At 35.1% G+C, this 22,146-nt stretch overlaps 1 protein-coding gene across 15 annotated transcripts in view; it reads right to left on the bottom strand.

The window, feature by feature from the left end:
• The window catches only part of PARD3 (par-3 family cell polarity regulator), a 653,655-nt gene that overhangs the window by 253,349 nt on the left and 378,160 nt on the right, over positions 1-22,146 (bottom strand). For 8 of the 15 annotated variants that reach the window (XM_045069142.1, XM_045069153.1, XM_045069147.1 and 5 more), the window contains 5 exons: positions 20,941-21,066; positions 19,457-19,842; positions 15,209-15,348; positions 12,712-12,840; positions 10,379-10,417 (listed from right to left, as the gene is read on the bottom strand). In XM_045069142.1, coding sequence (XP_044925077.1) covers positions 10,379-10,417; positions 12,712-12,840; positions 15,209-15,348; positions 19,457-19,842; positions 20,941-21,066 — 820 coding nt within the window. The remainder of the gene's footprint in view (positions 1-10,378; positions 10,418-12,711; positions 12,841-15,208; positions 15,349-19,456; positions 19,843-20,940; positions 21,067-22,146) is intronic. The other 7 variants (XM_045069145.1, XM_045069146.1, XM_045069148.1 and 4 more) reach the window with 1 other exon arrangement.

Here is a 22,146-nt window from a genome sequence, read left to right as displayed (position 1 = left end):
CTTATGGCCTCTGAGTGGGGGGCAGTCTTGTGGGACCAAGCCCATAACCTGAGAGATCTACACTAACTCCAGACAGTATAAAAAAAGTAAATGGTCTAGAAAATTCACACATTTGGTGTCAGAACTGTTGTGAGTATGAGCAGAGAAATAATGGCAAAGTTTTTGCTGCTCCCTGCTCCACTCCAATTTACTGACTCACTCTCTCGCTCCCTTTTCCACTGAGTTAATTTCATTATTGCACAAACGTGATGACTTAGTAACAAAAAGATGAACACTCACAACAAATATGAAAGAGAGATGGATGAGCAATTCATTAAAGAAAGATGAATGAACCAAAAAAATAGGTAAAATAAGCTACTTGCAACGAAAGCATGCAATCAACAAAAGTTATCAAACTACTGAAGAAAACTGCTTTAAGTAATGCTATCCAAGAATGCAGAAAGGATGGTGAAATGGGTACTTCCCTGCACTCTGGTGAAATACAGAAAGATACAACACTTATCGAAGTCAATTTGACATCACTTAATAAGAGCCCTCACATTTTTAACCCAAAAAATAGTAGTACTTTAGTAATATGTCCTAAAACACCATGATCAAGAATGAATGTTAGGACGTTCACTGCTTTATATGACAGCTAAAAAATAAGAAAAACCTATGTGAATGATATTAGGTAGATAATGTCATACTATTCAGCTATTAAAATGTCTTAAATCAGTATCCCATTTGGTGGGACAGAAGAACATTTATGACTAAGAAATTGGGTTTTATTCTGTAAGCTCTCTTAACTTCCAATACGTCACCCATCATAAGCCCTGATATCCTATTTTAATAAATTGTTTAATGTCTGCCTTTTCGTATCAGTAAAAGTTTTAGGAGGAAGGGACATATCAACCTGTCCTTCTGCTTTGGACATGACATTTATTAGCTACAGGATATGTGCCTGGTACACCATATATATATGGTGTACACACACAATATATAAAATTTATATGTATAATTTATAATTATATTATATATAATTATAATTTATATATATTTATATTTTTATATATAGGCTGCATAGGTAAAGGAGAAAATCATGAAAAATACACATCAAAATGGTGGCACTGAAGTCACATAATCGCAGATGATTTTTTCTTCTATACTTGACTGGTTTTTGTAAAATCCATTATACACTACTGCTTTGTAACATAAAAATCCTATTGCATGCCACTTCTTTAATTCTTTTTCCTATTCAAAAACCCAGTGAAGGAAAGAAGGGCTAGGACCATGGTTATAAATGCTGGGCAGGGGCTGGTACTCAGAAGGGACACCAGAGTTCTTACAAAACCATTACACCATGGTGACAGAACATCATGTTCTCAAGCTAACAAAAGGTTTACAGAAGTTGAAGGGAGATTACATTCATTCAACACAAAGAGATTAAATAATATGCAGTTATCACAAATAGGAACAACCATTCATGTTTTTAGTTATCAGGAGGATTTTTTAAATAGATGAGTTATCTTGGTTTTACTTTATTTTTTTCACAGAAGAATGATCCTCTAGTCAAAGTTTCTTTAAGTTATATATTTTAATTTATCCCATGTGTGAGATGAATGTTTATATACATTATCTATGCTGATATGTTAAGGTTAATTATTCTTATTAGCAAAGTCAAAATATCATATCTGGCTTTATTGAGCTCTATGCTAAATCAAGTGGTAGATGTAAAATAAATAAAATTTAAAGAATTTATTGGCTTGATAATATAAAAACAGATAATGTTTTATACAGTTAATAATCAGTAATATTGTTAGAAAAATCCTTATCAAATTAAAAAAATACCACACAAACCAAAACTGAGGTGCATTCTCATAGTAACCTGCTCTTCAAAAATGAAAAATAAAGATAAACTGAGGAAATGTTCCAGATTACATTAGACTGAAGAAACATGACAGCTAAATCCCTCACATGGTCCTGAATTGGAAACCAAACCAGGATTTGATTCTTATGTATCCATCCATTCATTCATTTTCAAGTCAATGTTAATTTCATTGTCTTTGGCAACTATACTGTGGTTGCATAAGGAAAGGCCCTTGTTTTTAAGATGGATACACTGAAATATTTACGGATAAAGAGAGTTACATCAGCAATTTATTCTCAATTCAGAAAAAAATTCATATAGTGGGAAGGAAAGGAGGAAAAAGTAGAGGGGGAGTGGAGGATGAAAGATAATTAGGTATCAAATGCGGTAAAATATTAACAATCAGGGAGTGTGGTGAAGGGCATACTGGAGTCCTCTGTACTGTTTTTGAAACTTTTTTAAAGGTCTTACATTTCAGGAAAAAAAAATGGTACAAAGTAACTAATCCAGAATAGTTCTGCTATATCTAAAACAGTTTCCATTTTAAAACAGGTATTTCTACCAACATAAAAAATAACCTAAGAGTTCAGTAGCCAAAAAAAAAAAAATCAATTTTTTAAAATATCAATTTTATTACTATCTACAAAAGGAGGACAATAAACAATAACCAAGATATGTTTCTCAAGGAAAAGCACACCAAACACTAAGAAAGCCTCATCTTACTACGGTAATAATAAAAAATTTCAAATGAATTCCTTAAAGCTGACAAAGAGATTGACTATACAAAATCACTACTATTTTTATAATATCATGAAAATATTATTCTATCCTAATTTGGAGAAAGATCATATTAACATTAAGTTTGAATCAGGGCACCTTGGCTAGCTCAGTCAGAAAAACTCCTGGTCTCAGGGTTTTAAGTTCAAGCCTCATGTTGGGTTTAGAGATAATAAACAAACAAACACACTTTAAAAAATGAAAATAAGTTTGAATCATCTGAATTTAAACTTAATTAAATTAACTTAAACTTAAAAATAGCTTAAAATAAGTTTGAGCATTTAAGCACTAAAAATAGTTCAAGATTTTATAAAATGTTTTATTACAATGGCAAAATTTGCTACTCAAAATCAAACTACTAAAACCAACATATGATTATTGTCTCATAGTAAAATTCTTCATCAAAAACTCAAAAAAACACTTTAAAGTGTGTTCTCTACAGTATCAACATTAATTTACATTAAAGGGCCTATAGAAGTGTTTCATTATGAATTTAACCCAAAGAATTTGTACAAAGACATTGCTAAAAATGTAATGACTCAAAATTCACTCCCTCACTAAGCTATTTCCTTTGTCTGTTTTTATCCAGCTTTTTTGAGATATAATTACTACAAAGCATTGTATAAGTCTAAGATGTGCAATGGGTTGACTTGATATACTGACAGATTGAAAAATGATTACCACCACAGTAATACCTCCATCACATCCCATAATTATATATTCTTTCCGTAAGAACAGTTAAGGTCTACTCTCTTAGCAACTTTCAAGTATATACTATTGTATTATTAATTATAATCACTATTCTATACCCTAGATCCCCAGACCTTATTAATCTTATAAATGGAAGCTTATCCTCTTTAACCAACATCTTCTCTTTCCTCCCATCCCCCATCCCCTGGTAAACACCATTCTAGTCTGTTTCTACAAGTTTGGCTTTTTAGATTCCACATGTAAGGGATACCAGACAGTATGTGTCTGGAGCAGAATGCCCTCAAGTTTCACCCATTTTGTTGCAAATGGCAGGATGTTCTTCCCTCTTGTGACTGAATAACATTCCATTGTATATAGACATCATATCTTCTTTATCTATTAATCTACTGATGAACATTTAGGTTACTTGCTATGCTGCAATGAATAGGGGAGTACAGATATCTCTTTGAGATTCTGATTTCAATTCTTTGGATACATATACTCAAAAGTGGGATTGCTAGATCACACGGTAGCTCTATTTTTATGAGGAAGCTTCGTACTATCATGCCTTATGGCTGCACCAATTTACATCCCCACCAACAATGTACAAGGGTTCCCTTTCCCACTTTGTCCCAACACTTGTTATCTCTTGCCATCTTGAGGGTAGTCACTCTAACAGTTGTGAGGTGACTTATGGTTTTGATTCGCATTTCCCTGATGATTAACTGACATTTAGAACTTTTTCATGTTATCTCCTGGCCATTTGTAAGTCTTCTCTGGAAAAACTTCTGTTCAGCTCCTCTGCCTATTTTCTAATCAGATTGTTGATTTTTTAGCTATGGAGTTGTATGAATTCTTTATGTACTCTGGATATTGACCCCTTACGAGATGTAATGATTTGCCAACATGTTCTCCCATTCTCTAGGTTGTCTTTTCATTTTATGGATTTCCTTTGCTGTGCAGAAGCTTTTTAATTTGATGTAGTTGCTATTGTTTATTTTTGCTTTTGTTACCTTTGCTTTTGGTGTCAAATACAGAAAATCACCAGCAAGTCCAACGTCAAGGAGTGTGTTTTCTCCTTGGAGTTTTTTATAGTTTCTAAATCCATTTAAATCCTTTATCCATTTTATGTTGATTTGTGTGTATCGTGTAAAACACGAGTTTAGTTTCATTCTTTTGCATGTGTCTATCAAGTTTTCTCAACAAGACTATCCTTTCCCCATTGCAGAGTCTGGGTTCTTTGTCACAAATTAATTGACCATATGTAGATGGGTTCATTTCTGGTCTCTTTATGCTGTTCCATTGACCTATGTGTCTGTTTTTATCGCCAGTTCCATACTGTTTTGATAACTGTAGCTTTGTAATATAGCTTGAAATCAGGAAGTGTGATGCCTCCAGCTCAGTTGTTCCTTCTTAGTATGGCTTCAGCTGCCAGGGTCTTTGGTAGTTCACCGTGAATTTTAGTCTTACTTTTCCATGTCTGGGAAAAATGTCACTGGAATTTTGATAGGAATTGCATTAAAATCTGTAGATGACTTTGGGCAGTATGGACATTTTAACAATATTAATTCTTTAAACCCATGAGTATCTTTCCATTTATTTGCATCACCTTCAACTTCTTTCACCAATGCCTTACGGTATTCCATGTTCAAATCTTCACCTTCCTGGTTAAATTTATTCCTAGGTATTTTATTCTTTTTGATGCTACTGCAAATAGAATTGCGCTCTTTATTTCTTCAATGGTTTTCTCATTTTACCATGGGATCATTTACTTTGTCTCCTATAACCATTAGTTAAATGAACCTCTTAATGACAATGCTTATTACCTAGCTCATTAAATCTCTAAATCAAGACTAAGTCCACTGAAGTTACCCTATCAAGATACCTCCTGATCTTCCAGGAGGTTCTCAAAGACTCCCCAGTGTATCCCTCTATTTCCCATAGGGAGAATCCACTAACTCTTTTGGGAATGCATTTGAATTCATGACATTTAAGCTTATCTTATCTCTGTGCTCTCCTATCAACTCTAAACCAGATTATTTTCCAAAGGCCTACTTTCATGTCATGACCCCGAAAAACATTTAACATCAAATTGTATTTTGACATGGATCCTACTCAAGTGTTCTTTTGGGGACTTCCTAAGCAGGTTTGCATTAGGCCTATTTGAAGCCAAGGAAGAAAATGGCACTTTGGTAAGTCAAGGCCTTATAGCCAGCAGGTAAATTCACTACACCTCACTGTGATGCTAATTTGATATGTCAACTCACAGGATGTTTTTGAATGAGATTCATATTTAAACTGATGAACTCTGAATAAACAGATTGCCCTCCACAACGTGGGCAGGCCTCATTCAATCAGTTACAGGCCAAATAAAAGAGAAAGACAACCTCCCTGAGGAAGAGGAGACTCTCCAGCTAACCGACTTCAGACTTTATCTGCTACACTGGCTCTCTGGAGTCTGCAGCCTGCTGACCCACACCGCAGATGGGGACTCGGTGACCTCAACAATCACGCGATCCCAACTATTGTACTAAATCTCTTCTTGTATATGCACATATCCTTTTAGTTCTGTTTTTCTGGGCACCACTGACTAGTAACCCATGTATTGTCTTGTCCTACCAGGACACCCATGCAAGATGCTTTATATTAAGGGAATAAACTTCTCAAAGGCAAAGGATCTTGTTCAGGACATGGAGTAAGTGATGGTGAGCCTGTGCTAAATAATTTGGCTATCTGTCCAATTTTGAATCGGTAATTTGAAACCAGAATCTCTAATCTTGAAAGAGGACTTCAACTATTTCCATTTTGACCTCAATCTGTATTTTCTAATGGATTAAGTTCTTCTTTTCAGTTTACTTCTTAACTCAGGCAAAGACCCTGCCAGCAAAGCACACCCTGATGGGAGCTAAAACTACCACCTCAGGCAATAAGGACTCCCCTGTGTCACCTAAGAGTCCAACACAATGATCAACCTGACATTCATAGCCCGCCTGTATGTGCTAGAGGCGGTCAGTTAGGTTCTAACAGGAAGCCCCGAGGCCAGACAAAAGAAAGTCATGACCAGCTATTGAGAAAGTCAGAGGCATGTCCTGGCAACACTCCAGAACAGAATCACAAGAACCTAGGTCAAACTAGACAGGCCCAAGATGGCTGACAAAGTAGGCTGGAAACCCCTGCCCAAATAAGGAAGAAAAGGCTCAAAACCAGCTTCCAAGAAATCCATACCCAAGTAGTGAATATTCCATAACTGTCAATAAAGGACCCTACCCTTAGGGTCATGAGCTCACTCACTGGCCTTCTCACATCTGTAGAGTGTACTCTCACTTGAACGAACATTCCAGCTTCTGTCTCTGGCCTGCTGTGTTGTGTCTGTCCTGTAATTCTTTCTCATCACGAGACTTAAAGATTTGGGTGATCTTTGGAACAGACTAGGTTGAAGACTCAGGGCCCAAGTATCCCCAGCTCACGTGGCAGTTATGTTTGCGTACCAACCTTTGCTCCACATTCTCCTTCTATAAACCTGGAAGTATTTTCAGCACTTTGAAGACAGTCTTTGAGATATTATTAGTCCACTGTCTTTCCAGTGTTGGCCTCACTGAAATAAATTCTTTTCTTGTTTACCTACCACTTGTTTCTCTGCCTCTGGATCCTGTCAGCAGCAGGTAGCTGAAACTGGTCTGTTTGGACCCCAAGAGCTAGGTGCTCTGGCACCCTTTTGCCCCAGCTACAATCTCCTGCTCTTATTAATTAAGATAATATTTAGAAGATGTACAGGAAGCTTCCATCTAATATATTCAAGAGGTCTACTTGTCATTGAATTTATTTGTGTATCTTAATGATGTGTTTTCAATTTCTCAAACTAAATCAGTTATGAGTCATTGTAATAATCAACCAAATAAACAAATGAATTGACTTTTATGACATATCTATTCTCAAGGTGCTTATAATTACCTAAAAGTTTAAATAATATCAGAGAATTTCAAGACTTGAATAAATTTAATGACTTGACCTCAAAAGGTACAATGAGAGGCAGAGACCCAGGAAGTCATATTTTTAAAATTATAAATGTAACATGAAGCCTTTATTTTTTTTTAAGATTTTATTTATTTAAAAAAAAAGATTTTATTTATTTGACAGAGAGACAACAAGAGAGGGAACACAAGCAGGGAGAGTGGGAAAGGGAAAGGCAGTCTTCCCGCCCAGCATGGAGCCTGACAAGGGCTCTATCCCAGCACCCTGGGATCATGACCTGAACGGAAGACAGACGCTTAAGGACTGAGCCACCCAGGTGCCCAACATGAAGCCTTTAACAACCCAAACGGTATTCTATTATATACAGAGGAAGAGCAGAAACAGAGGCAGATGTGAGAGGACATATTAAAAACAGTTAAACAAAAACAACAACAAAAAAGAAAACATTTAGGAAAAAACCAAACTGATTTCTGACTGAGCTTGGAAAAACTCTCATCAGAAAAAATTTCCATTTGTAATCAGAAATCAGACACACATACATATGTATATTTCTTCTTTTGTTAAGATGACTGAATTGTCATTTGCTGAACAAACTTTCTCATGAACACAGGAGGCTACTGGGTATAGGTAGTGGGCTGAAATGGACCTTGGAATTCTCAGTGGAATATGACATTTAAAGCCAATGCCACTTCTTACCCTCAGTGATTGAAAAGGTCAGGGCTAATCATCAATTTCCTCACCAGGACAGCCTAAATGTTTTGAAAGAACATGCCTAACTTTAGAGCTTATAGCATGATTTTCTAGCTCACGTTGTCCTGACTTCAACAGGTGCTAATTATGGGCACTGACCCCTCACATAGTAGAAAATCCTCATATAAAATTGACTCCCCATAAACTGTACTAACAGCCTTACTGATAACATAAATAGTTGATTAACACATATTTTCTATGTTAAATATATTATTTGTTGTATTCTTACATTAAAATAAGCTAAAGAAAAGAAAACGTTATGAGGAAAGTCAAAGAGAAAACTACATTTACAATAAGGTACTGTTTCTATCCTAACTAACTAAACAAATAAATAAATAAAAATCCACATGTAAGTGGGCCCACACAGTTCAAACCCTTATTCAGAGTCAACTGTACTTTATGTGGGAAATCATTCTGTTTTCCTAAAAGCTATAGGATGAGATCCCAACAATAAAGGGGTAGTTATTCACCAAGGGTCGCAGTGCAGAATACTTCCCCCATTTAGCATTTATCTTTTCACTATATCATAGTATGGTTATTGCTATACAAAAACTTTCTATAGACAAATCTAAATCTATTTATCGAATGAACATCTTGGTTTTGCCATGCTTGGCCAGGCATTCACTATCCAAAGTTAACAGAGATTTTTCACATTAAAAAAAAATTATTTATTTATCTATTTATTTATTTATTTTTGTTTATTTCTTGCATACTTTTTTCTTAATATGTTTTCATAATTTTTAAGGTTTAATGCCAGAACCAATTGGGATTTATTTTGGTGTATGGTGAGAAAAAGAAATCTAACTTTTTAAACTGAATGGCTAATTATTTTAAACATGAAATAAACCATGCTTCTATTTGGAAATGCCGCCTTTAACATGCATGCATATATATACATCAGGTCTATCACTGTTAATGTGTTCAAGTGTTCTCTTCATCTATCCCATAAAAATATCATGCTACCTTAAGTGTTTTGATTTTACAGTATATTTTGCTATCATTATGACCTATAAAATACTATGAATCACACTTGTGCCCAGTTTAAATTCTCTAAAAATCTATCTAATTTCCCCTTTGCTTCCAACCTATCCACCATACACATATGCAAATACCATTTTGACTTTGATTAGTTATCATTGCCCAACTTTTTTAATGAACAAAAACTAAGACCATAAATTTTCTACAACCCATCTTATGAATGTACAATAATATTCTCAAGACTGTTTACCCGATTTTCCTGAGGTCTGATTTGTCACCCATGTTTATAATTATGGAATATTTTAAAATAATATTTTATTTATTAGGTTCAGAGCTGTCCATAAATGTGGAAAGAGAAACCAAACCTATTAAGTATGTTATTCAAATTCTTCATATTCTAATATTTTGTCCACTTAATATGACAATTTTTAGAAAAATACATACTAGCATCACCCACTGTAGATATGGTTGTTAAATTTTCCCACTACTTATAAGAGTCTGGGATATATTTTTATGCCTTGTTGTTTGATATATAAAGGATTGAAACTATTAGAATTTCTACTGGATATAATATGTCAATATAAAACACCCTCTCTTTTCACCCCATGCTGAGCCTCCACACTAAAACCGTATTTTTCAGAGACTGATACACTAACATGGCAATTCTTATTTTTATTACATTAACACTGCCTGTTAGAACTCAACTTACTCCTTTATTTCTAGTCTGTATTAGAATTTGTCTCTTTAACAGGACACAACTAGGTTTGCATTTTAATTGAAGCTGTGAACAGTTACTTTTATTAAGAGAAATTACTCCATTAGAATGTGCTATAATAACTCATAATAAAATACTTATAATAACTGTAAGTTATTATGACAACTAATATGTTGTGCCTAATTACTGACATATCACTTTGTTTTTCCTGCATATGATACACTGTTACTATGCTTTCAGGCCTCCCTATTTTCCTGTGCCTGAATCAAATTTTCTTTTTTACTTTTTTTTTCCTTTGTAGCCACTTAAAATATAACATTTCACAACTCATAAAGCCTTTTATATTTATGTCAAACTACTACACTTACCAACTTTCGGTCCCTCTTACTGTGAAGGTGACAGGAAACTACTCTAATGTCTCCCTCTCTTCCATCCCTGTCTATCCAAAAGTAATCACAAAACATTCTCCATCTGTGGTAATAGCAATAAGTCAGCTTAAGATGAGACCACTTTGAAATTTAATGAACCTACGTAGTATCTATTATGATCCAGGAAAAGGGAGGACTAATAACTTCATATTTAATTAGTCAGAAGTTAGTTCCATTTATCTTTCCAACATCTCTGCACCCTGCAAAAGACAAAGCTCTTACCGTTTCTTTTGGAATCTGCATCTGGCTTGGCTCTGCATTCTAGAAGAATTGAAGAAAAATATAAATACAGACTGACCAAAGCCATCTTCAACACACAGGGACACAAAGCTTGACTTTAAAGGAAATTTTGTTGGTTCTTAAAACCCACGAAATATATAGAGGGTGATTATATTATGGATGATGTACGACTCTGTCTTCCAAACTTTCACTGATGTGGTTGTATTATCTTCTATGTGTGTCGGTGTGTGTTTTAAGAGAAGTTTCTGATGTAAATTTTTACTTGCTCACTCACACTATATCATGACTTTATTATTTGGAGGAAAACGAATGTCACCAGACTAGGCTCTCTATTCATGGCACTGTTTCTAATTTTGTTTTTTTTTTTTAATTCCCCAACTACATCTAAGTTATAAGGTATATTATAATTTGATAACTACACTAGATAATAAGTCTGAACCACAAGCATTATACTTTAAAATATTACACAGAAATGTGAATTTTTATCACATATTATAGAGTTGCTTTAATTACATAGATATTTAAAAGGCTGATTTATAAAAGAGGCATGTACTGGTAACAGTATTTTGTTTTAGACAGAGAATTTAAACACAGAGACCCCAAACAGAGGAAAGGAGTTTTGTTAATTGGATTCAAAGATCATTTTAAATGCACCCCCTCCCCTTTAAGTTTTCAGAATTTTAGTCTTTGAAATCTTAAAAAGCAGCTGCAACATGAATAATAGACTGACGGGCTACTGGCTCACTCCTTAATGAAAAGCTCACAAGCAATAAATTAAATAACCAAGGGAAAAAAAACTAGGCAGCAGAAGGGGAAAACAGAAGCCTGGAAGATCAAAATTGGACAAGAAGAACCTGAATAACCTTAAGCTGGCTAGATGCTGGCACGGAGTCTGGGAAGGGCTGCTGACGAGCAGTGTCGAAGCTCTGGCAATCTGATGATGCTAACTATTACCCAGGCTAAGATATACTGAGAAAGAATTAAAGCTTCATCAAATCACATCTAAAGCTTATTATTTTTTTTTTAAGGGCTCATTTACAATTTAATAGAGACATCTCCAGATTTAGGATCAGGTGGCATTTGAAGCACGAAATTGGATAACAGTGGGAGGAAAAGGGAAAACCGAATTTAAATTGGGAAATAATGCATTCAACGTTTTAAAATAGAAATAAAGACGTTTTTATAATTTTCAAAATCTACTTAAAACACAAGCATTCGGCAATGCTTTCCTACCACAATTGGAAATTCCATGAAATGGGAGTAAATTTCTGCAACCAGGGGATAGGGTATTCCTACACTGAAACATATCTGGCTCACAACAAAAGGAAAATTTTATTAACCACAAGACATCCACCTTGAAATATTAGCAAGAGATTTAGGGCACTAGGACAAGTCTGGGAATGGTGCCCCTAAAACCTTGCCACTCCAGTATATACGAATTAATTGTTGCTTAAAGCTAAAAGCGGACTGAAAGAGATGTCAAACGCTCTAAAATGGCCCAACTAAAATCTGTTTTGAAATATTTAAAATACCACTTGTACTGAAATAAAACAATTTTCTTACCACATCAAAGGATAAAAGTGATTCCTCCAATTATGTTGTTTTTACATAATAAATGAAACCTGGCACTTCTTGCAGAAAAACATTCAAACTATGTCAACTTAGTATACATATTTCATTCACACCAATACTATGTAAATACCTCTTATATTTAGACATATTGATGCACATTTAAAAAATAAAATGAACTGCAAACAAATGCCTTTTAATTTCATCTTTGTCATTTCAAATAATGTCAATATTAGTAATTAATGGCCATGGGGCTTATTACCACTCAGGTCTCCTTACTTTCAATCGTAATACTCTAATTAAGGTATTCCTTTTCATACAACACTAAGCAAGAAGCTTTACTTGGCTTAGCTAGATTACTATGAAAATCTGAAATATGAACATTTGTCGTATGTAGTGGAGAAGATGGCAAGTTTTCAACAACAGCCTTTGAAGTGACAGTTATGAAATAATCAACGTCTCTGTATTCAATCAGTCCATCTGAAAGTGTTCACTAATAAACATTTGCTGTCCTAGAAAATATCCTTGCAATTTGATTTCTATAATCAAATTGGATTATGGATATCTATCTTCAAAACTGAACGAATGTAAGAAAAGAATGCTTATGCTAAGTTAAGGCTGAAAAAAAATATAAAATATAGAAACTATTTCGAAAATGTATTGATAAACATTGGCCATCAGGTGGCTAGCCCAGATCCCTGGCTTGTGTGCATCAGAAATCTTTCATCTGCTCTAAATTTACACACCAGTTCCCTTGGGTGGAAGGCATCTTCTTGGCGAAAGACCAGGAGGCTCACAGTCCCTTCCATCTTGGTGCTTCGCAACAGGGAAACGACTTCCTCTTGGGATTTGCCTGCTATATCTACTCCATTTACCTGAAAACAAATAAAAAGTTTTCAGCTGCAATGCTGTGCAAACATATGACAGAAGAAAAGACACACATCCTAGAATGTACCATGTCTCCTACAGAGCACAGTGCATTTCATGGGAAATTCTGCCATGATCTGGCAACCATCAGGCTGTTGTAGCTAATAAGGAAACATAGCCTAGGTATCTAGAAATGAGACAGGAAGTGGAAAATCTTTTAGCGCTTATTAGTAAGCCAAAAGCCACAGCCACCAGAGTATTAACAAATAACCAGTAATAAAAAAAATATCTAAATTATTATGCTAACACAAAACTTAATGGCTTTGGACTGAGATATCTTGATGGCCTTATGTATCATAGATGATCTTAAACCCAAACCAAAAGGTGTTGCTGTTAGAGAAGAAACACACTAAAAGTATTTTGGTAAAACTTTCAATGAAATTTTACTGAAACTTATAAAGACAATTTTTATCCCTAAAGACACACATTAAAGAAGAGTGCAAAGTAATAATATTTGTGGAGGAGTAGCAGTATTTTGAGGTAGTAATACCTCAATATTCTTCAATATTTTTAAGAGAATCCTACAAAAGATAGAGAGAGAGAGAGAGAGAGATTTGAAATAACCAATTTCTGGGGAATCTCATTATTTTTACCTTTAGGAAGAACAATAACATTATCAGAAAGCACTATATATTTAAAAAAAATAAGAGTGCAAATTTCTTTTAAAACCTATTTGGTAGTATTCATTTTAGAGAAAAATAACATTTTGTCCATGGCAATAAAGTATATTATTTAAATTGTGATATCAAAATTACCCTTAGTTAAAATACGTTTTGGGACCTTTCCCTCTCCACTAAAAACCATCTTCTACTGCTCAGTGTACTACTATTTAAGTGACTGCACAAAACTGATAAGTAGTAACAGGTTCAAAGAAAGGAAAAATTTCTAGATTTAAAAAAAAGAGTGACTTGATACTTTAAGTATGCTTCCAAATATATAGATGCTCAGAAAAACTGCCCATAAAACTGTTGACGTGTCAATGCAACTACAGATACTAGAAAGTTAGGTTTAAAAGATGTGTGAAAATGTAGTTTCAAATAAAGAAGATAGCTACAGAAAACAGAGCCTAACTCTGAAGAAACAGAGGTTTTAGGCTCTTCCCACTGCTCAAAAAGAAAAACAAAAGCCTTTGTAATGTGTTGAAAGTAAAGCAATTATGGGAGGAAAGAGGAAGTGGGGCTGGTGCCAGAAAGAGGACGACAGACATGTTTTGGACTCAGAGGCAAAGACAACGACATTCAAGTCCCAGCTGAGCCTCCTACTACATAAAACAAGCTGTAACGGCAAACTTGGCCCAATACTACTCAATTTATGCCCCAAGGACAAGTGGCCCTTTCTGGAAACAACGCTCTAAACATAATTTATACCGAATCTTTCCTTCTAGTTAGCCTCTACCAGTGCCCCTTTAAAAAATGGTATCACAAGAACAAGACACAAAGGAAAAGAGCAAGATTTAAGAAATCTAAGCCCAATATGTAGCCACAGAAAAATCTGGAAGGCAATCCCCTTCTCCATTACTTCTCAAGAAATCTTTAGGAGAGCTCGATCTAGGGAATTCAAAACCACATATGAAGCTACGAGTAAACAAGAAAGGGTAATGCCACAAAAATGTAGTTTAACATCAGTGTTTGAATACTAGTTAATAATTAGGAAAGGCGGTATCTGCTGCTAAAAATACAGACACTTTTTTTCCGAAGAAAACACTAAGAAAAGCAACTAACCTATTTTTCTCAATCTTTCTTCCTTTTACTTCTACATACATAAGCAATCACACACACAGAAATGTCTAGGTATGTTTATGTATGTCTGAGATGGCCTCAAAGACCAATGAACCGAAACTCATGAGGTACAGAAAGGAAATTTTTTTTTCTGACATCTGATTTTTATGTCTCAATTCATTCTCCATGCTGCCATTTCAAGATTTCCTCTCATCAAGACACACTGTTTTCATTTACTTCGTTTGTCTCTGTTCTGATTACAAAGTAGATATCATTTCTATATTGCCAGACATAAATTTGAAGCCATCTAGAAACAGAACCTAACAGACACTGTACTTACATAATGACAAATGTTATGTTACCTCATAAACCGAATGTCTGAGTAACTAAAAATTTATGAGTACACTCAATGAAAAGATATTTCTCATCAAATAACATGGAAACAAGTCGAAGTAAAGCAGAAATACACTGCTTTATGATGCACACTTCTAACATATATAATTTAACTTCATATTTATGAAGAGGTGAAAAAGAACTGGCCCCTAAAAATGAAAGTTCTTAAGAACTATGGAACTTTCAACTTAGAGAAGGCACTCACCTCTATAAGTCTATCTCCTGCCTTGAGTCGGCCATCCTGGATGGCAGCTCCTCTTGGGAGGATGTTTTTCACATAAATTGGAGCTGAGCCACCTATTGTTACATCTCGGGAAGTGATGCTGAATCCCAAGCCTTCTGTACCTACACAGAGAACGACAACAGAAAACGTAAATAAAATGAGATATCTTGAATTTCACGTGTATGGTACAGAAATGTTTTGTTATTTTCTTCCTCGGCTTGACATTTTGTAATTTTCACAATGGCCTACACTGCTTTCAATACTTCTGAAGTCTGAACAGCTCTCCCAAGACAGACTAAATCAGGGAAGGTTTAAACGGCTATATACCAAAATTCTTTAAGAAGAAATGGGAATCTAGTCCAAGACAGATGAAAGGTAGTATACCAATACGACTGCCAAAAGTTTTTAGATTGGTCAAAATGTTTGATGTGAAATAAACTTAATATCTCCATGTGGAAAAAAATTCTGTTAAAACCCATAGTACCTCAAATATCAATTAATATTGTGTAATCATGGTATCCAGATTTAAAGAGTAGGAAAAGGAGCAAGGAAAGAGAAAATGGTCAGGAAGACAGAAAAAAATAGTAAAAAAAGAGATTTTTCTAGATAACAGAACCTCCCAATACTATAATTAGAACAATTTACTTAATATATGTGCTGCCAAAGCGAGCACTAGAACGATTTACTTAAAGGATGAACCATATTATATTTGCCTAGTTCTCTTCTATTTACCTTAATCTTAACATGTATATTTCTCAACCAATAAATCAATTGTAAAAATAATAAATAAATAAATAATTAAAAAACAAAGGCGCATTACCCAGGGAAGACACCACCTCATATCATAGCTACCAAGTGTAAGGACCATGATATTATGTTTAAAGATACTAAAATCAATAAGGCATTTACAGATCACTGTGCTGGTCTGCATAATTTCAATTTTAGGTTCTTCAGCAGCTTTCTTGACAGGCACTCATAAGTGCGATGCAGTATAGAAAACAGTTACATGTTATTAGAACTGACACACAACAAGCCAAAATGAGCCAAGAAAAAAATGTCAAGACTATAACAAATTTCTAATGAATCACAGCATTTTTATAACACTTCTAATAATGATTAATTTCTACCAGAGCTTTTTAAAAAATTACTCTTTAGGATCTTAGGTTCCATTTCAGTCAAAATGACAGTAGGAAATACTTGTTCATGTGGGAAGAACAGAGGGTTACATAAAGGTGAAAAATCTATGAAAGGATACATTAATTTGATACAGCACTCAGTATAAAACTAGAAGCAAGAGTATAAATCTATAAGCAAATAAATATGGGCAAGTAACTGAATGAAAATTTGGGTTAAAGAAGAAGTATAAAGTTGATATACCTGTAGCAAAACCTACCATATATATTCTCAAGTTCAAACAAAACAGTCATTTACTTTGAGTCTGAAATCAGTTTAATATGCCTAGACTGTTAATTTCTTGAGTCTTCTGTGCTGAAGACTTGAATGGCATCTTGTCTATATGAAATTTTCCTAATTATTCTGCTGGGAGTTTTCCATATGTCTCTGTGCTTTCATGAAACTCTAATGACTTGCAATAACATTTATTAAGAAAGAATTCTAAATTATTCTCCTTTTGCAATATTAATTTTTATGAACTACAAAGACTGATTGTTATATGAACCTCAATACTATTAAAATATCAGCAATAACCCCTAAATCTGTAAGCTAAAAGTTCAGGCAATGACCTTTAAAAGAAAGATAAATAGATATCAATTTTCATTTAGCAAAGCCAACAAAACATTTTGCACTGACTGAAACAGATTACTGACCTTCTCTTCTGACTTTATTAAAAAGCTAATTTCTACAAAAGAGCAGGGTATCTGAGAATGGAAAATGGCAATAAATATTAAGAAATCATAATTATGAAAGCAAGTACATAAGGGCTATTCTATTTTGTCATGTTTCCTAAATTAGGCTTTCTAAACTATGCCTAAGAATCATTATCATGAAGTCTTCTCCATTTAGCACATAGAACTGCTATCAGTTTATGAAAGAACTATCATTCAAAGCATGTCAGCTCACTCTGAATTTTGCTTAAAGTTCAACATGGACACACCCTATGTTCTTCATGTACTTCATTAAAAATGTTACATGTAACAACTGTAACTAGTAAAAATCTTATGTTAGCTACAATGAAAGCTGGTTCAATTCTCATACAATCATTATTATTAAAATAACTGTCTTCAGTACTAATCAAAGAGAATCAGCATTCTTCACTCTTATGTATCATAAACTTATTTTTCATATAAAGTATTTGTAAGTATTGACAGAATGTACGGTTGGTTTCTACCTTTCGTCACACATTCTCAAAGTAAATTAAAATCAAGACAGAGCTATGAGGATACTCAAAAGTCAGAAAAAATGTTTAAAAGAAAACCAGTTTCCACTTTTCTGATCTTGATGACTGAGCACAGTCTTTCTCAATTAGCTATGTCAGTGTAACCTATCTTTTAAAAGGCTACTAAAATAAACTAATTTCTGCATTTAAAAGAATTCCTCTCTTAATGGCAAGTCAAATTTCACTTCATTTAAAAGTTCATATTGTATCCTAAGTTGTTAAAATAGAATTGTGTAAAAAACTGTAATTAACTAAATAAATACGCCTGTTAGTGTAAAAGGGCAAAGATATTTATGAACTAATATCTTTATGACAATGGCCAAGTAAAATATTTTTCCTCCACTGAGAGATCCCAAGCAGAATTTTATTTTTTCATACAATTCCATTTGTGGTTCTTACTGTGTTTTTGCTTAAAAACAAGGGCCTGTCATTTGATTAGGGAAAGAAGATAGGATCTGATACTTACCTCATTCAGGAATTAACAAAGCTAAAAGGGGTTTATGCTGACATAACTCTGCATTTGTAAGAGGTTTCAAAAATGGAGTAAAGCTGTCAATTCCTGATCATGTCAACCAAGTATTTGGAGCTTAAAAGTCAGTAACCAGAAATAAGGAGTTTGTGGTTCATGTAAAGTTCAATGGAAGAATATGATTAGAAAGGAAATAGGAATCTCAGAGTTTACAACCTTGTAAACCCTACTCCAAATGGAAAGAACGGTCTAAATGTCAGGATATGGAAAATGTTCTCTTAACAATCTGCTGCCAACGCCATGCGACTTGAGGAAATCACTCAACCTCTCTTGGATGCATTTTCACCTAACTGTAGGAGTTGGCTGAGCTCATAAAAAGAGAAATATTCTTTATGACACCATTTTGAAAGAGACAATTTTAAAATATGTATCAGAATCCCAGCTAAAATGGATGATTAACAGCAAAAGTGTAACCCAGTGCCTGGAGAGGACAGTGTTCGGAAATCAGAAAATCAAGCCAAGCAGTCTGCTTTGAGTTGTCAAGAACAAGATGGAAAAGCATGCTTCTGGTACACAGTCTATTGAAAGGATACTTAAATAAATAAATTGATATTAGGTGTACATAGTAAAGATTTAGCAAGGTCCATCAGAATTTCCCTTGCCATCTTAAGGAAGGAAAGCAGTATAAAAGTCTGGGAAAGTAGCAGACAAGGAGCCACCTGCTGGGTGAAATTACGTTCTGCCATGAACCACTGACAGCTTCAAATCAATCCATCACTTGCCCTTACCAAAATGATGGGGTTAAAATGGAGAAGCGCTAATGTCCTCTTTGAGAGCTATGTCTGGACATCAAGTGGTGTGATCAAAACAGTCAAGTCCTCGTTCTTGTTTTGGGTTTAACAGTATATCCTAAAACCAATTTCCTCCTTTACCAAAAATTTTTACCACAGTAGAAACTGCTACCTTCTTCACAGAAACTTATTTTTAAAGCCTTATTTACTCTGAATTTCATACTTTAATTCTCACATAGCAAAATGAATCTGAAAAGCATAAAAACTGCAATTTTAAATACTTTAAATCATTGTATCAGTTCTTTCCTATAATAACAGGATAGCTATTTGATTTTTAAAATAAATTCCATAGGGACACCTGGGTGGCTTAATCGGTTAAGCGTCTGCCTTCAGCTGAGGTCATGATCCCAGGGTCCTGGGATTAAGTTCCCACAACGGACTCCCTGCTCAGCAGAGAGTCTGCTTCTCCCTCTTTCTCTTCCCTTCTATGCTCTTTCTCTCTCAAATAACTAAAATCTTTAAAATAATAAAATAAAATTTAAAAATTTCATAAAACAAAACAAGGTGGGTCATACCTTTCTTCAGCTGGATATTAAGCCTCTTGCCTATTTTTTTGGTGTTATAACCACTGCTTACATTTGTACTAAATACATTTTGCGGTACTGGGGCCGGAGCTGATGGTGGTTTTCCGGATGGGTGTGTACTCTGAGGTAGAAGTCGGGGGTGAGAGTCTGTGGGCTCGGACAGGGGGTTCGGTCTAGGAGCTCTCTGCAGGGCTGAAAGTCCTGCACTATGCATGCTCCTGTTGTCAATATATTGGCTGTCCGGACTGAAGCGACTTGAATAGTAATTGTTCTTCTCACTTTGGGATAGTTGTTCGTACTGCTCTTTATTTGCTGCAGGAACCACATGGAACCAAATGATGGGTGTACACATGGCTTGGCGAAACATATGTTGTGCTCTGGGTTTGAGAAAGAATGGAAAATTAGCAAACTGAGACTGGCAGCCTAGAAGATATTATGAGCTTAATGACGTATGCTAATTAAGCAACGAGAACTGACAGACTTTGTTGAAAATGAAAAACAAAATTCTAATATCCCATTTATCAATCAAGTTTGCGAGCTCTGACAGAAGCATCGCTGTTTCTCCAAATATAAATTTCTCGTTCTCTTAACAAAAATTAAAAAATTATCTGTAACTACAGATAAAATATTGTACTCTCAATCACAAATTATTAAGTAATAGTTTTAAGTACAACAGAGGTACTATAATTACAACAGGAAGAGAAATTAAATACAGTCTTCTCTTCACATCATCATTCAATACATTTAAGAAGTAACTACATTTTATTACACAGGACCACTTGAGTTTTTAAAGAAATAAATATACTTAGAAAACTAGAGAAATCAGCTATCCATCATCAACAACACGAGCGCAAGTCTGCGTATGCAAAATTCTCAAGAACACCAGGATGGTCTCAGGGACTCAAAATGTGTAGAGTTTTGGTCCCGGTGCACTTCCAGGAGCAGCCTGAGAACCTGCTGCACCTCGCATGGGTTCCCTACTCAGATCCTACACAAAGTCCTTCTGATTTCTGCTCATTCTTGCTTTGTTTGATAGGCACCGGACAACTTTCTTCTTTCCAACTGCATAAGGACTTGAATCAGGACAAAGAAAATCTGAGTAGACCACACACTACGGTTCAAAGGAGCTTTCCCTGCTTATTCATATGGGGAGTCATTACGTGCAATGAAGTTGGAAATGTGAGGCAAAGTATAATAAAACCTAGTATACTGGCATATTTTCCAAAAGGTGAGGAAGTAGCAAACTGTGAAGTCTAAAAATTGTGCCCATAATATTTTAAGAAGCGCTCTGTCGGTCGGAGGGCATTTTGAAATACAGTGTAATGGTAGTAATTACCTGGAGTTTGATTAGATTTTTAAAAGCCAGGTAATGACAGAAAATACTCCTCTCTGGTATAAAGACAGAGACGCAGACGTGTTGTTTGGGGCATTTCAGCAGACCTCACTCTCTCACACCGAAAGCCACACGCACTTACTGTTCAAATCTTCTGTTTCGAAGGTCGCCATCGTTAATCCTGACAATGCAATCATTCTCATGAAAGAGTTTTTCTTGTTCAGCTTTACCACCTTTCTCCAATCGCTTTACTAACAACCCCAGGGTTCTGGAACATTAAGAATGCAAATCATTACACACGTAGTATTTCCACCATGCACAATGCCCTCCTGTTTTAATGCTGGTATTATATTTACAAAGACTTCCTGATAACGGAGCGCATTAAGTTGTTATTAATACATTTGAAAATCACACCAACACCGAAAGCACAACAGTATAAATAAACTGCAGCAAGGGATCCCCTCAATAAATGAAAGAAATTGTTTCTGGGGGTCAGGATTCTGTTTCCAAAACAAACCGTGTCCTTCGGTCTCTGCTTCGAACTGCTTCGGACAGAGCTCGTCTGATGGTTCAGTGGACATCGCAGTGTGCAGCAGAGCTGAACGTGTGGTTGTGGACAACTCTGGCAGTTTTCTGTTCTAAGCCAGCTGGGACACAGCTGACAACAACCCCATCTCCCCGTGAGAGAGCAAGTAACCAGGAAAGGTTAACCTCAGCGCACCGTACACAGGCAAAGAAAAATAGCAAAGTTTCCAATCTGGGCATCTGCATTTGATGGTGCCTAATATTCTGAATTTCAAAACTTGTTAGGTTTCCCAAAAGGAAAAAAAATTGTTGCCATTATTCCCAATTGAAGACAAACAGGAGAAAGCCAGGGACAGGTTCAAATGTCAATGGTTCAAATCCTGTCAATGTGTGCTCCAAATGAAGGTCGAAAGGAAAGCCTCAATGAACTTCTAGAGACCAATAAGGAGAAAAAAGGCAAAAATTATCCATGTACCTGGTCTAGAATACTAAGGTCTTGCCTGAGAGAAAGAACATTCTAGATACCCTGGGACAAGCAGCAAACATTATGGGACCACAGGAATCTTTACCTAGTTCTGGTGCTGTGACTAACTTAACAGCTAACATAAATTCTACATGATGAGCCTGTTAAAAATTGTTATGAATCTATTTTGGGCCTGTCCAAAGCTTAGATTTTTCTCTCATAATCCTAATATTTAGAGATAACATTCATATAGATACTCAAATTTAGAATCCTGTCAAAATTAAAGTTGAAGATATTTCCTATTTAGCCCAGATATGGATATACATCTTTCAACAGAATACACTTTGCCGTGTCCTATAT

The sequence above is a fragment of the Mustela putorius genome, unplaced genomic scaffold (genome assembly GCF_011764305.1).
Source record: "Mustela putorius furo isolate JIRA1106 unplaced genomic scaffold, ASM1176430v1.1 tig00003913_pilon_pilon_pilon, whole genome shotgun sequence".
Classification (NCBI taxonomy): domain Eukaryota; kingdom Metazoa; phylum Chordata; class Mammalia; order Carnivora; family Mustelidae; genus Mustela; species Mustela putorius.
The sequence above is the reverse complement of the archived record's forward strand: the minus strand, read 5'-3'. Positions and strand labels throughout refer to the sequence as shown.